This window comes from Cololabis saira, chromosome 4 (assembly GCF_033807715.1).
Source record: "Cololabis saira isolate AMF1-May2022 chromosome 4, fColSai1.1, whole genome shotgun sequence".
In the NCBI taxonomy this organism is placed as follows: Eukaryota; Metazoa; Chordata; class Actinopteri; order Beloniformes; family Belonidae; genus Cololabis; species Cololabis saira.
In genome coordinates this window covers 34,088,967-34,105,530 of record NC_084590.1, presented here as the reverse complement: position 1 = coordinate 34,105,530, position 16,564 = coordinate 34,088,967, and the positions used below count along the sequence as shown (strand labels likewise).

Genomic DNA, 16,564 nt, shown 5'->3' with positions numbered 1-16,564 from the left:
TTGGAGGAAGACCCCCCTACCCACTGCATACCCAACACTCATTTCCTCGTTTGGCAAATTTGATTTTCCACACGCCTCTTCAGGGATATACTAACTGACATATTGACATTTCTGAGACAACAAATGTGAATTTGATGCAGCCAATCCTGTCTTCTATTAAGTCAAGCACTTGGACACACTGTTTTCTACAATGATCTTGAAAAAAACAAAAACTCATCAGACATAATGAATTTACTATACAGGCATTGAAAAATGAAAGTCAAGTGTTTTGTCAAGGAATGTAACTCGTGCAAAAATAATCCTAATATGTATCTTAAATTTAGTTCCTATGCGCGCAACTATTTTCTGAGACTCTAAAAAGAAAAGAAAAAACAGAAAAGAAGCTACTACCCATAAGTATTTGCTTTTTTTTAACAAAGAAATGTCATAAACGTGAAGTATGCAGCAAACAATTGTACTTTGCATTAAAGCTTGATTCTGGTTCTTTGCACACGGGGGTCTTGAATAGACTCCGAAACATAAACTTGTTTGTACTTATCCAGGGAATCATTTTAATTCTAAATTGGAACAAAACATGAATGTAGTTTGCAAAGATTTGTGGCTCTATACCTGATGTATACTAACCATTGTTTGATTAAAAAACAAGATTTGCTGTTGTAAATCGACTCGTCAGCGTAGTCCACAAAAATTCATCAAGCACAACTTTCCACCCCCTTTTGTATCAATAACATGAGCTCATGTCATCTCGTCTTGAGAAGTGAATCCCTTCATAGTGAGACTCCGTGCTCTAGTTTTCAACTCAGTTTCCGTGCAAGACTGAGAAGCTGTCTGCTGTGTCTACAGGAAATATCCCATATAGATCCCACCTCTTCACTGTTTAGCTTTATTATTTAGCTTTATTGGCAAAGTAACCCCTCCCCCACTGGCAGGCGATGCTCAGTCAGGAATACAGTGGATGTGCTGACACCTGCTCGAACGCAAGCAAGGAGAGAGAAAAGAGATGAAGGATGTGTGAAATAAACTTGGCTTGCCAAAGGCACAGAGGGCAAAGCAACATTGCTGGGCACTGCGCTTACAGACGTGCGAGAGGTGTGACTCACGAAAATTCCTCCATCCAGACATTTTCAGTGTGGCTCGCAGCAATGTTCAGGTTATTTCAAATGCTTTGGCTAAAGTGCTTCATGCTAATTATACAAAGAGGCATATTGCTGCTGTAACATTTATCATTGCTTCCATTTGCCTTGTCTAATTACAGCTACTTATAAGATCATTTATTCAGCATCAGTGTCCCCATATAACCATGTGAGTGACAAAGTCAAAGCAGCCCAGAATCCCAGTAATGCACATGAGATATACAGTATATCTGCAAAGTATTATCAGCTATATTTATAGTATTTTTCAATTAATATAACCTTTCCATGTAATTCCCAATGCGTTCTCATCTTTTCTCACACTCACTTCTTTTTATAACTCTTGCACTCAGGCTGCAGTTCAGCGTAACATAAGTGTGCTGACTCCAAATGCAACACTTGTCTCTGAAAATAAGTACTTCTTGGACAGAATGATCTTAAGGATTGCAGATGAAAGAAACCGAAAGTGGAATGTATCTAGTGAATGTAGTGTTAGAAAGGCAGGAATAGAAACATACTGGCTTAATCTGAAAGGACTCCTCAGTTAAGGATTGTTTACAGTAATAGTCCAATGGACAACCACAGGAAATTGGTGTGCTGCACTAAAGGATGAGCATCTGCCTCCACGATAAAGAGAACCAAGCACAAAAACTTATTTGGAGCCCTTCAAGCAACTTGGGGCAATCTTTTTGTGGCTATCTTAAAGGGGACTTATTATGGCATCTAATACCTATTTTTAACAGGCCTTGAATGTCTTAAAAACAAGCTTTTGATTATTTTTTATTTTATTTTTTTTTTTTCAAATATTTTTATCCCGGTTTTTTTCCCATTTTTACCACCCCGTGCTCCTACCTACTGACAGTCCTGGGCATTGCCATCCTCTACCAACCCCGGGAGGGCCCTGCACTGAGCTCAGGTCTCCTCCTTAACCTGAGGAGTGAGCAGGCCGCATCTTTTCACCAGACAGGGTGGGGTTTCTCTGACCGGACGTAGCGCGTGGAAGGATCACGTTATTCCGGCCGGATCCTCCCCACCCCATCTGGCGCCCCGGTTGGCCAGAGGGGGCATGTATAGCCCACGCACTTACTAACACGCACTTCAGCACCCACAGCGTCCCCCGGCGGGAATCGAACCCAGGACCTTCTTGCTGTGAGACCGCTGCACTACCAGCTGCGCCACCGTGCCCCCCACTTTTGATTATTTTTGCTAAATAAATTAGAAATTCAGCCTCTGAGCCATGTCTTTATCTTCCCATTCTCTAACCTCATTATCTATGCAGGATTCTGAGTGGGCGGGGCTATGATAATGAAGCTCTGTGCTGATTGGCTGCCTGAATGACACGATACACCACTACGAAAAAATGGTGGAAGCTCCGGCCGGCAGAGTTAGTTGTGGGCGTGGTTTCACACATCGGAGGCCAACCTATGTAAATCGCGCCCGTCATTACGTAATGACGGGAGCAGAATCTGAACGGCTCGTAGAAGCCACATCTCACTGGATGGCTCATCTGGGCGGCTGTACAGACACTGCAGAATTTGGTTTCTTTCCTCCTTCTCTGAGTTGTCAGGCTGAGGGGAGACCACTTTATACATGTTAAAGCAAGAAAAAACGTGTTTTTCATAATAGGTCCCCTTTAAGAGCAAGATGGACTTGACCTTATGGGAAAAATTTTAATCAAAGACGATTGTTTATTCATTGAAGTAAAATTTGGACATTTGTTCAATCCACATGCAATTTAGGGTGTTTGGGTTTTCATGTCTTGTGTTTCATGTCTTAGGGTTGGATTTTTTTATTTCATCTTGTTTGCTTGTAAAAGTGTGTTTTACATTCCTTGTTGCTTTAACTCCTGTTTTAGTTTGAAAGTCTGTTTCTTTGTGTTTTAAGTTCTGTTTGACTTCCCTTGGTCCCAATTCTCCTGATTGTTCACATCTGTGTCTCATCAGTACCCACCAGTACATGTTGGTCGTTTCTCAATTGCCGAGAACGCTGGTCAGTACTTGGCAAGTACAAGTCGGGAGAACGTACTCTGGAGGACTCAAGAACGCCTCTCACTTTCTGTAACTGGACCAGCAGCGTACTTGTGTTCTTGATGATGTCACAGCACAGCTAACAAGTGTTTCAGTGTTTCATGTCTTTCAGTGTTTTGTAAAAACAGTGTAGACTCCATCTTTACAATTTTACCACAAATATAAAGTTCTAACTTCATATTTGCTCCCCTCTCCACTTCCATTACTGTCACGTGTTGGTGTGAAATGAATTCTGGGATATTCTGGGATTCATGCCATCTCAAGTCTACACAAGACTCCATGGGTGCATCCTCGAGAACACATCCGGGATTTTCTTCTGCTCTTGGTCAGATGAGTCCTTGAGAACTGGAGCAGCACTTGGGCTGCAGATTATGACATTTCACCAGACCACACGCAAACACAACAACGCATATTTAGAAACGGCCATTGTTTGTCTTCCCTTTTCCCCGACAGTCCATTTCACGCTGCCACTGCTAGTGTTGCTTGGGTTCTTCTTTCTCTTTGGCTCCCCCTTGTGTTTGCAACCTTTGGTGGGGTGTTATTGGACTTCCTGCTTATGGCAGCAGTTTGTGTTGAATAAAGGACTTTTTCCTGCCACTCCAGCCTCTGGACCTCTGGGTCTCACAACCATTTGCATCGTGACTGACTTCCACAACCCCGAACTGGGACACTTGGATTACAGCACGCACAAAGGAAGAACGGCCTTTTTATTTTTTAACAAATTATACTCTATTATTTTTCCATCAAAAATAGTTACTTTCTGCAGCAACAAGCTTGAAATCAACCATGTCTTAAATCTGAATGAAAATGTTTAAGTCAATATAAGTTTACATTTTTAAAAAAGTATAGAATTGTATTAATAATATTTTCTTTATCCATCTATATCTTTTATTGAAATTCCTCTTTATTTTGTTGGCATACCACACAAACACAGGTTAAAACTCACTTTGTATTGAAAAAATGTTTTGTATTTTTAATTAAGCATCCAATTAAAGAGGACTAATGCTACTAAATTAAATTATTATGCAGCAAACTTAGTTGAAAATATTTTTATTTACCGTGTATTACAACTTGAGTATTCTCTTTCTCATTTAGTAAAAAATACCAAACATTTGCTTGTATTATAAAATGGGATAGCCCTTCATCTGTCCGCCCCACTCCAACCACGACTAGAGGAGTTGTGTATTTTAAATGGGGTTTATATAACCTTACTGACAACATTAACAAAGCCTACTAGACTGCTGTTGGAAGAGCTGTTTTTGTGTTAGATAGCACTAAATCTAACAGTTGAAGTCCTCACCGAGCGCCTATTGCAGCTCTTATTTTTCAAGTGTAACAGGGTTACAAGCAACAATCTCCAAAAAGCTTTTATTTGCATATGAGAGAAAATTATTACATAACTTTGATGTTAAATCAACATGACATCAAATTCTACTTGTTTAAAAAAAATAAAAAATAAAACCTGTGAAAATCTACAACAAGTTTGTCAAACAGAAGCCCATAATTTAAAAAAAAAAAAAAAGAAGAAAACTGGCTTTCCCAGAATGCTGCAGGCTTTTTTTGCAAGGAAGACTCCGGTGGGACTGGACTGGCTGAGGCAGAGGAAGACCAAGGGGAGGAGGAGAGGAGGAGAGGAGGAGGAGAGGAGGAGGAGAGGAGGAGAGGAGGAGAGGAGGAGAGGAGAGGAGGAGGAGAGGAGGAGAGGGGAGGAGAGGAGGAGCCCCATCACCAGAGAGAGCTGGCAGATGTCCAGCTCTGAGAGTCTGCATCCACAGCTTGAGCACAGCCTCTCTCCTAAGCTCATTACTAAGCTTTCCTCTTACAATCGTGATAAAATACAGCGCAGAGAGGGGGGGGGAAAATAAGGTTGAGATGGGAAGTTGCGTTTTACGTCTGCCGAAAGATAAAAAATACTGGTTAAGTTAAACCAGGAGATTATTTCAACACGGACTGACATGCACGCACAAGAAAATATGTCAAACGTTCAACATCAAGATTGAACAGATGAGCTCAGAAATGATGCGACACTGTTAAAACGACTGTTAAAACGACTCCTCGGAGTCCAGTGAGACTGTCACTAGAAAAAACTTCAACCGTACAGGTCACTTTTATTAGCCTTTTTTTGATGTCTTTTTTATTTAAGTCTAGCAGCTAAAGTGATCTTAAATGTCGTCGAGGTTTTATAAAGCTTTCTGAATACTGAGGATGAGGTGTTAAGTCGTTCAAGATATTCAGTCTTAATTTATATGCTTTACATGAATAATAATTTGTCTCACACTACAATGCACACGTACAAGGATCCCCGCTACCGTTGAGTTTTTGGTTGATTTCCGGATCGCCTGCTTCTGCTTTAGCGTTTTACCTCGGCTTATTAAAACAGATGAATGATTGTCGCACTTTGGCATACCATCCACTTCTATAAAAAGTGCTGATACTTAACTTCTGCTTTCATTTTAAGTAGCATTTTCTAACAAAGCCCTTGCTTCCAGTGGAGTATTCTCATACTGTGGTCAAGTATCTGAACCTTCCTCCACCGTGCTGGCCATAGACCAGTAAATGAATGTGGGGTAATATGATGACACAGATAAGTGCTATCACCCCGTACAACCCAATATGAGGTCATTGACTGTGTTGGCCAGCACACGAGATTCAATCATTGTATTACTCATGTTGCTATAGCAACACATGTAATAATTTCTGCCTGACTGGGTCACGGGGAGTTTGGAGAGCTCTTTGCTGTGTGCGTCGAGCTGTTCCTGAGGAGTTTTTATATTGTGTTGGGGTTTGCCGTCCTGCTCAGAGAGCCTGCTACTAGGTGCTGGGGCGGCAACGGTATTCAGGTGGACAGAGGGCCGACACACGTAGGAATGGGCGATATTTTATCGTTCACGATATACCGTGAAAAAATTTCCCCACGGTAAGAGTTTGTCATCTCACGGTAAAAACGATAAATTCCCGTTGATGACGTTTTTGTGCAAAACCTGATTTATGGTTCTGCGTTAAATCCACGCACAACGTACGTGAAGGAAGGAAGGAAGGAAGGAAGGAAGGAAGGAAGGAAGGAAGGAAGGAAGGAAGGAAGGAAGGAAGGAAGGAAGGAAGGAAGAAGAAAGAAAGAAAGAAAGAAAGAAAGAAAGAAAGAAAGAAAGAAAGAAGAAAGAAAGAAAGAAAGAAAGAAAGAAAGAAAGAAAGAAAGAAAGAAAGAAAGAAAGAAAGAAAGAAAGAAAGAAAGAAAGAAAGAAAGAAAGAAAGGAAGGAAGGAAGGAAGGAAGGAAGGAAGGAAGGAAGGAAGGAAGGAAGGAAAGAGGATGGAGGAAGGAAAGAATGAAGGAAGATGGAGGAAGGAAAGAAGGAAGGAAGATGGAGGAAGGAAGGAAGGAAGGAAGGAAGGAAGGAAGGAAGGAAGGAAGGAAGGAAGGAAGGAAGGAAGGAAGGAAGGAAGGAAGGAAGGAAGGAAGGAGGATGGAGGAAGGAACGAAGGAAGGAAGGAAGGAAGGAAGGAAGGAAGGAAGGAAGGAAGGAAGGAAGGAAGGAAGGAAGGAAGGAAGGAAGGAAGGAAGGAAGGAAGGAAGGAAGGAGGATGGAGGAAGGAAGGAAGGAAGGAAGGAAGGAAGGAAGGAAGGAAGGAAGGAAGGAAGGAAGGAAGGAAGGAAGGAAGGAAGGAAGGAAGGAAGGAAGGAAAGAAAGAGGATGGAGGAAGGAAAGAAGGAAGGAAGGAAGGAAGGAAGGAAGGAAGGAAGGAAGGAAGGAAGGAAGGAAGGAAGGAAGGAAGGAAGGAAGGAAGGAAGGAAGGAAGGAAGGAAGGAAGGAAGGAAGGAAGGAAAGAGGATGGAGGAAGGAAAGAAGGAAGGAAGGAAGGAAGGAAGGAAGGAAGGAAGGAAGGAAGGAAGGAAGGAAGGAAGGAAGGAAGGAAGGAAGGAAGGAAGGAAGGAAGGAAGGAAGGAAGGAAGGAAGGAAGGAAGGATAAATTCCCGTTGATGACGTTTTTGTGTAACAAACATGGCGGATCTGAGAGCGAGATAGATTTATAGTTAAAAAGGTGGAGTTGAATTGGTATTTTTTTTATCCTCATTTTTATCGTTATCGGGATAAATGCCAGAAATTATCGTGATACATTTTTTAGTCCATACCGCCCATCCCTACCGACACGTCAAAGCGACAGCCGGAAGACTGCTAGGACTCAAAGTTTGAAAGCAATGGCAACAACATGATCAATGTTAGCCAGTAATGTTGATTTCTTTGTGAATGAACAGTTAGATTCAGACCAGGGTGTGCTTTGGTCTAAAAATAAAGCTCTTATCTGGTCCACTGCCCTTTTTCTCAGGGGTTTCATTTCTGACTCTCCGTGGATGCCATCTTGGCAACACAGAGAAAGAGGAAGGACTAGTAAGTACTCCATTAGCAGTGGTGTTGATGATGCAAACACTGCTGCTATCCAGACATCGTCAGAGATTATTTTTTAATCACCCGGCAATAAATTCAAGCGACTATTAGAATATCCATTGCAAGCACTGCTTTGCAAGATCGAAGCTTCCTCCTGATACTGGAGCAACTTCCTCTCCTTCCACTGAGCTATGTCAGCGGCCGAGACGGGCAACAGCAGCCATGACCTGCTTGCACATGGGCAGGAATATCCTGCAGTGAACTGTGTGTGTGTGTGTGGGGGGGGGGATCCAATAAATCCTGATGCTTCTGCATTTTGCACGACTGTAAATGTAAAAAAAATAGAGATCAAATTTGGACAATGATGTCATGAGATGAATGAGTGGTTATAAAATTAGTTTTTTTTTTTTATCAAAGCAGACTTACTTTACTATACAACAACAGAAAGAAAATATGTGATTGAAACCCGCTCTGTTTGAAATTTGTGTTAATATACAGTATATTTAAGAACAGGAGGCAGGGGAGAATCAAATAGATTTCGAGGGCCGGATCAAGGCTGAATGGAAATTTAATGTGATTATGTAATGAATATGCTAATTTAAATTATATTGAATTCATTAATTCTTTATTAATCTCTACATGGAAATAATACTGTTGCAGTAAAAGGTCTGTTCTGGTGTGTACTGCAGCAAAGCAAAAGAAGTCTCTGAAGACACTATGATCATTAATGCTTCGTCTAGAGGACGCAGTGTTTCACAACCAACTCTAGCGGTTCCAGTCCCCAGTCCAGACTCAGCCTGAGTTATTCAGTGTCCTTGTTTCACTGGCTCTTGTGCAACACATGACTGCAGATGAACCTGCACTGTCCGTCTCCACCACAGAATTATAGAATATATAAAACAACTTCCTACAAACACTGAAAGACCTAAGCTTTCTCAAGTACTTTCTGCTGTGTCCCGTCTTAGATAGCGTAGTGTTGCATCTCCAAACCAGTCAAGGTGTACCAGGTGTACAGTCTGGTATCTGTAGCCCTCCACATTTAGATTTAGATTTAGATTTATTTATTTGCACAGTTAAACATTACACAAATAAAATTACCAACATTACAAATTTAAAGTGCAGGAAGAGGCGAAAACTCAAAGAAGTTATCAGGTGCCTCCACCTATAGTTAACATAAAATTTAATATCATACTTATAAAAACTAAATATACAAATGAGCAGTTAGAAATCTATAAATGATAGAAATTAAAGGAAAATTACAAAGAATTTACACAAAAGAAAAATGATTGGATTTATAAAAAACGATAGAGTACAATTTAATAATTAGGAAACAAACAAAAAATAAACGACTAAATAACAAACCAAATGAACAAAAACAATAAAAAAATAATTTCAAGGAGATTACACATCTTATTCTGGGAGTGAAAATAGCATCTAGTTTGGGGACTTTTCTAGCAGGCCAATAGTATTTATTGGATTTACAGCAGCAGAATTCTGTGCTGTGCTGCTGTACCAGTCTGTCATGAGGAGGAGCGCTCTCTAAGCCTAATGCAAAGTGGAAGTGTCATTGAGCCTCCACATTAAAAGGAACGAGATGGTTTGGGCATCTGGTCAGGATGCCTCCTGGACAGCCTGTAGGGGATCTGTTTTGGACGTGGTTAGACCCAATAGTCCTTGCAGAGTAAGGCTGCAAAAATTAGTTTACATAATTGTGTCAATGATTCAGAAAATTAGCCGACACAAAATGTTTAGCATCAACATATCGATGAAACCAAATAAACTTTGCAGGCAAACGGGTCTTTGTATCCCGCTGGTAAATATTCACATGTCATTTTTTGTGCAGCCCACTAAAGACAAAGAGTATGGACAAACAGCATGCCAGACGGTGAAAGTCTTGCAGTTTTTCAACAGCTCATATGACTCTGATGATGCCCCGGAGGGTTGCCTGGCTGCTTGAGCGAACTTCTGCCCATGTCTTCAACGGTCTGTGTGTCAGTGGTGAGCTGTCTGCGCAAACTGTGATACCCAGCTGACATTTGACTGCAGCAACTATGGCAACTAGTTGGAAAAGTAATCAACCTTGTTGAGAAAGTAGCAGATTAGTCAACTACAAAAATAATCTCAAGATGTAACCCTACTGGAGAGATCTCTGCTTAGGCTGTTGCCCCTGGCACCTGTTACCTTATCCCAGATAAGCCATGCCATGGGCGCTTTGTGATAACTGAACATTTGCAAAGAGTGCATGAACCTACATAATACATACTGTGTACCGCATATGATTAAACGCATTAAGGTACTGAGGCACAGTGTTTGTTTCTTGTTTCTTCTCAATGTAGTCAGAGGAAAAACAAAACTACAGAAAGAAGGGCATGATATCAGAACACATTATCTACAGTTTCTATAATAAAGATAAGGCGTAGTTAGAATGCACACATGGTTTATGCTTAAAAACAGTGTTGCTTTCTTTCACAGTGAAGTGAATTCAAATGTCTTATAAATGTTTTGGTCCAAAATCTTTTATACACTGTTTTTTTTATGTTTTTTTCTTCTTTTTTTATTATTGGATTTATCACTGAATAGCCAGATTAGAAAATAGTTTAACTGTTTTAAGTTAAAATCATAAAATTTAAAAGAGCTTATATGACAAGACTTTAGCCCGACAGAACCATGATTTCTTTTAGCATGAAGAGAAATCAAAAACAAATGCATTCCTGAGATATTGTTCTTTCTGTATTTGTTGCACTGGTCGCAAGCTGCAGTCAGAAGACGGCAGGACTGCCAGGGCTTTGATTCTTAATGCTGAGCACCGACAAACTGAAAATAAGTTGTTAAACCAATTAAAGGCTGGTTCCACTAAAATACCCCTAAACAGAGTTTTTTTTTATGTAAACTTTCTTCTCTGCTTTTGCAAATTCAGTAAACATAATAAAGTGTTACGATATAAAAGAATTAAGGACATAAAAATGAATCGCCTGTAGCAGAGCTTTAAAGGGATCATAGTCATGTCCCTTATACATATCATCAAAACTTTGGTTTGTAGTGTAATAGGTCAGCCGGAAAAGTCAACTGCTAATGAGCTGAAAGCAGGAAAGAGGGAGTGTGACATACTTTCACCAGTAAATCAATTCCCTGCATGCATGTTTACTGGGACAATGAAAGAAGTCCAGTCCAGCAGCCTAAACTGTGCATGTAGACATACTGGTGGAGAGGGCTTTCAGATGCTTCCTCGGCTCCGACAGGAGCCCTCAGATTTATGGCTCAAATTCCAGACACCTTTACATATCTTTTTTGCTCTGCATTTCTTTCTTTCAATGACAACCGTGCCTGGCCATGTGCATGAGGGAGATCCAGACCCTGCGAAACACCGGGGAGGCAGTTCACAAGTAGAAGATTAAAGATGAATACCAGCTGGCCCAAAGCCAGCTCCACAAACACTTAAAAAGCACAACGTCCAAGCACAGGACCCAAATAAGACTCTGTCTGCCATCAGCGGCTCTGGCTGAAAATAGTCCTTCAAATATACCACTTCTCAACACTTGCCAGTGACTTTTAATTACTTCTATATTGCCATTAGCGTCGCTTTTGCTCTCCCTTGATTGGTTGCCAAGTCACCGCGGATTTTGTTGAACTAACCCTGGATCTCTCTAACCATATGCTGTCTCCCCAATGGGCACTTGGCACAGGACAACCTTTCTGAATGTCCGTTTACTGTGGCTAGGTATACTCATACCTGAGCTTTGTCATGTACGTCACTGAAAAAGACCGCAACCTGCAATGACGCAGTTTTATAACTGACCAAATGCTCCTTCATCCACACCTGAATCTGAAACTAGAGAAAACCTGCAACTGTTTTCATTTGAAATATTTATGGAAATGAATGAATTGTCGGATTTGTCTTAAATTCAGAAGGTTTTCACTTACTTTCCACTTCAGTTAAATGCATTTTTAATCCACTGTGTTCTCAGCGGGCTCATGAAGCATCTCACTGCAAATTCCAACACTTACAAATTCATGAGATGACAGTACAAGTTAAAACTACTTTTTTATTTCACACGTTATTACAGGTAGCAGTGATGTGATAAAATCACATTGAGAAAAGTCAGCTGGAGTTAAAGAACTGTGAGTCCTATTCTGAAACACAACATTGGAACACCATGACCATTTAATATCAAACCACATAAAACAATAAAAAAGGAACTGAAATGGGCTGCAGAAGAAGTGATTTGGCCCTAACTTTCAAGGCGTTTCACATCATATGTAATGTGATTATGGATGCAAAAAGAAAGCACCATTAAGCAGGAGGTGTTCACCTGTGGTCGCTCATACTGGTTGAACAGAAACAGCTTAGTGGAGTGTCAACGCATTCTTTCCAAGAGCAGTCAGCCCAGCGACACCTGTGCTGTTGACTGCTGTGTCCTGCTGTGCTGGCAGACCCAACCTGAGGCACACTGTACGCGTGGACCCCAGAGACTGTAAAAAACTGTCCGAAGCATTAGGTCAAGTGACTCATTGGTTTCACGCCCACCTCGTGTCAGTCAAAGTTAGCACTGGCTCCCAGCTCCTTTAGCTGAACCCTGCTGAAATACCTACAGAGCTGCCATCAGACATTTTACAGCACAATATACAGTTTAACATGTTGACTCGACAGCTAAATCAAAAAGGATTTTCACATCTAACTGACGTTGGGTGAATAAAAACAGGTTGTTGCTTCGCTAGGCACGGTAGCATGACGATTACAGATGAGGGGATGATAACGGCTAGCTATTGGCTGACGCAACTGCCAATCAATCATATTAGAAATACATTGAATGCTTTATATAAATTCTCCTGGCGTGGTACAAAAAAAAATTCACCCTCCTCAGAGTTGTCTTGGATTTGAAATCAAACGATTGAGACCAAAATGGTTTTTTGAACCAGGTTGTAAATATGTTTATTTCTAATCTAAAGTTGGACATTTTAACTTAGAGGTCAATGGAAATTTGACTCGCTTTGGAAGCCAGGCTCCAGATGCCAGTCAAGGAACTGCAACAAATCTTAGTTCTGCATGAGCCTCATCCCGGAAGTTAAAACGGTTGGCACTTGATGGACCCGTAACACCCACGTGTAGATCCTCCTTCCTCTTCTTTTGGCTTTTCACTTTAGGGGTGCATCAGTGGATTGTCGGTTTCTGTCTTCTGTATCGTCTCAATTTCGCCTCTTTTACTCACCTCCAAGACGTTTAACTCTCTGTTTTTCCAATGTGCTGATTAATAATCCTATCCATACTCATCTCTCCCAATAAAAACGTCTTTAATTCTGGCACCTCTACTTCTGCTTCCAGAGCCTTCATACCATAGAGAAGGATTCACAGGCATCCTGTCAACTTTTCCCTTTACTTTAACTGCTACGCTTCGGTCACAATCATCTTTTACATATTACTGTCCAATATCCATGCATGGCATCGGATCTTAAAGGGTTAAGCCCTTTTCATTCTTCTGGCTCGAGACTGATTGATGCGTTTCTGGTCCCCTGTTTGTATAAAGGTAGAACGGGAGGTTGACGTCAGCGTGCAGCAGCAGTGGAGGTGGTCTTAGGGTCTAATCAGCTCGTGTGTGTAAGCGTGAGCCAGCACACCAGAACCAATGATGCTGCCATCATTCAGATGATTCCACCATGACGGCGTGCTGTTTTTAAGCATGCTCTGACGTGGCATTATAGCCTGACCCAGTACCCAAATGGGAACAGTGGGACCTTAGGAAGTGAAATGTGAAAACGATTGCATATCTCGACTGGGTCATGCAACAACTTCCAATGCCAACCCTAACCTCAAGCCTGTATTCCACCTCCTTACCTTTGGAAATGGGATAACGATGCACAATCAAGGCCTGTCTTCAAGAGTCAAAAGGGCCTCAGTCGTATTATAAATGTTTCATATATCAGATTGAAACTGGTCAGATTATCTTTTACTGGGACTGACATGCTCCTCCACTTCTTCTACTCCTCTTACTTCATCCAGCCACGGTCCTACATTTTCAACCCAAACTGGTTATTTATAACACCAAATTTACAGCCTTACATAAATGACATACAACCATATAAAGGAAGAGCAGGCCCTGTATTGCCTCATGCTCTACCGCAAGTGGCATGGATATGATGAAATGTCTGCCCTAGTTCAAATATCCAAAACATATTTTAGTGCATGTTTGCATGTTTTAGTACTGTCTAAATCTGTATAATACCATCTGTTGGTGCTTGGAGCTTTCGGCTAATCCAGTGGATGTTGTCGTCTATTTGCCGGCTTTCTTCATGAAAGAACTGTTCCTTTCTGTGGCCATTTTTCCAAGTGACACTAATTTAGAGCAGATACTCACATAAATGCTAAATTACTACTTTCTAAATGTGACACTGTATCTTATCAGAGTAAAAATATGCATTCACTGTACATTGTGGTGTGATCCAAAATTATTTTTATATGTCATATATTGCCTAGTCATGCACTTAAGTTAGGACAAATGCAAATACTGAAAAAAAAGATGAATATAAAAATCAAACATCACTTGTTTAATAAAACTTGAGCTACCTTCAAATCTTGTTCTCTGGAAGTATGTCTATTTGAAGACTCACTGAGCCTTTGTTTATGCCTGACACTGAGCAAAGTGCACATGCAGCAAAACAGCGCTCATGAGAAAGGAGCCAAGTTTCAGCTCAACTGAGCTGCCCTGATCCAACTTTTCTTCTCTTTGTTTTGGAGCAGGTTCAGGCCTGAAAAGATGACCTTCAACCCTCCTTTCAGGCATGATACAGTAAATATGAACAAGGCAAAATCACATTATCCACAAAGCCAAACCAATCAAATGCACTCTAAGCTCTCTTAGGCAAAGGTCATATATGGAGCATCATTTTGTCAGCATGATACCCGATCAGCTCCAATTGGAAAGATATAAAGATATAAACAAAAAATATTTTGTACAAACATTTGTAGCCCAATTGCAAATCAATACCACTGCCATGTCTTGTAAAGTAACAAAGGCGGGGCCAGTAGATGATGACATTGGCTCGTTAGTAGCAACCATACCTTTTAAAATACTCACAAGGATACAATCTATGTTAATTATTTTCAACTGTACTTGACACATTATTTACTTATTTATTCAAGGATTTACTACACTAACTTGCAAAACTGTTTTCAGAAACCCTTAAAGCGTCATAACAGGTTAATGAGCTGTCTTTAAAACTACTTAAAAAAAAAATAAGTCACAGCTGGTGCAATTATGTTTTTTTTCCTTTTCTCTTCAACATCTGGCAAAAAAAAGTTGACTAGCTTTCACTTGTATTTCCTGATACTCAATGCTGTGATTTGTAGCTCTCTTGCAGCTTCTAAGGCTTAAACCTGCTTCAGTGCTGAGTCAATACAACACATCTACACCTGCCTGAGGTGTGCTTTAGAAAATGACACCCCAAAGATGCTCTCTGTTCTTAAATCAAACGCGTTGCACTGCAAGTCTTTTTTTGCTCTTATCTCGGCTCTGACTGGCATTACAGGAGGAGCCAGACTAGAGAGAAGACCAGTTCTGACTGGGTATGTGGGGGTCATTGGGATCAGTTACCAGGCGACAGCTTGGCACATGTCTCCCTCATCTGGGCACAAGTGGAAAAGCAAGGTTAAGTAAGTACATGGGTCAATACAGAGTGCTAAAAAGAAAAAAAATGAGCAAAATGGATACTGTTGCAGCTTTGAGGTGCAGGAATGAGTATTTTATGAAGCTCTTAGGTCAGCACAAGGCGAGCTGCGGCCTGTGCATGACGCACAGCTCTGTGACCCCCATCCATGTGAAGCCGTGTGAAATCCAGCCTTTCACTGTCATGCACGCTGCAGCGGGCTTTGTCACATTCAACAACGCATTTCATCTGACACGTGATACATTATTTAGCTACTTTTCCATCTTTAGGGCTGAGACGGTCACACCCCTCTCTGGAGAACTCAAATGGGACCTGCTCGCTATGATACACCGCACACATCCCCCCCTCCTCCTCCTCCTCCCATCAGCACCGCAGACGCTATCCTCCTGCAATTTCCTCGCTGTTTTATCACGCAAAATAAGCCACGGCAAGTTATCAGCCAGGCCACGGACACATGGACTTGCATCACTGTCATGATAAATAATCCCCCTCTCTCGGATATCATGAATCTGAACCAGGGCCGTTTCAAGGTTTCAAGACAGTTGTTATTTCTCTTGATAGGATTTAAGCAGGGCTGAACTTTCACGTGACATATATGAGATATGCAGCCATTTGATAAAGATGATACCAGTTCATATGAAACAAATAACATGCGATCACATACACCCATTTGCAAAAAAAAAAAAAAAAAAAAAAAAAAAAAAAAAAAACCAGCAGCAGCAGAAATCAGCACGAGATATATTGCACTTCAACTCACCTTGAGCGGCCGTTCCTCTGGTGCTGAATACACTTGCTATCAGAGTGGCCACATACCAAATCATAGTACTATTGCCGACCAGCTTATTACCACGCAAAGTGCCCCGTTCAAGCAATCTCTCATTATTCGACCTCGCAGCCTCTCGCAGGTCTCTTTCTTAGCAAAAAAAGCCCCTTTTCATATCCTATAATTGTCTTTCCTCGTGGCGTTTCCCTTCATCCCTTCCCTCCCCCGTCCTTCCGTCCGCATCCTCTCCCGCAGAGACAGAGCACCTGCACCGCCGCGCTGGTAGTAGACGGAGCCGTTTTACGAGCGCATAGTGAAACCGAGTGTGAGAATGCGGGCGCCGGGTCCGCCCCCCCCCTGTCCTCGGATTGGCTGCTGCTCGAGGCTTTAGGGCGGGTATTGGCTCTCCGTGAAGCCCCGGCGCCCGAATGACAGCCGCGGCGGAGCGATGCGCGGATTCAAGGTGAGTTGGAGCGTGCCGTAGTAAGACTGATTTATGGTCCTGCGTTACACCGACGCAGAGTGTACGGCGTAGGGGTACGCGTCGCCGCGTAACCCTACGCCGTAACCCTACGGCGTAGGCTCTGCGTCGATGTAACGCA

At 41.6% G+C, this 16,564-nt stretch overlaps 1 protein-coding gene across 5 annotated transcripts in view; it reads right to left on the bottom strand.

Annotated features, from left to right (window-relative positions):
* Nucleotides 1–16,212, bottom strand: part of igsf9ba (immunoglobulin superfamily, member 9Ba) — a 104,718-nt gene extending 88,506 nt beyond the window's left edge. For all 5 annotated transcript variants that reach the window (XM_061719553.1, XM_061719556.1, XM_061719554.1 and 2 more), the window contains exon 1: nucleotides 15,957–16,212. In XM_061719553.1, the coding sequence (XP_061575537.1) occupies nucleotides 15,957–16,020 (64 nt within the window). In that variant the 5' untranslated portion in view covers nucleotides 16,021–16,212. The remainder of the gene's footprint in view (nucleotides 1–15,956) is intronic.
* Nucleotides 16,213–16,564: the final 352 nt, after the last annotated feature.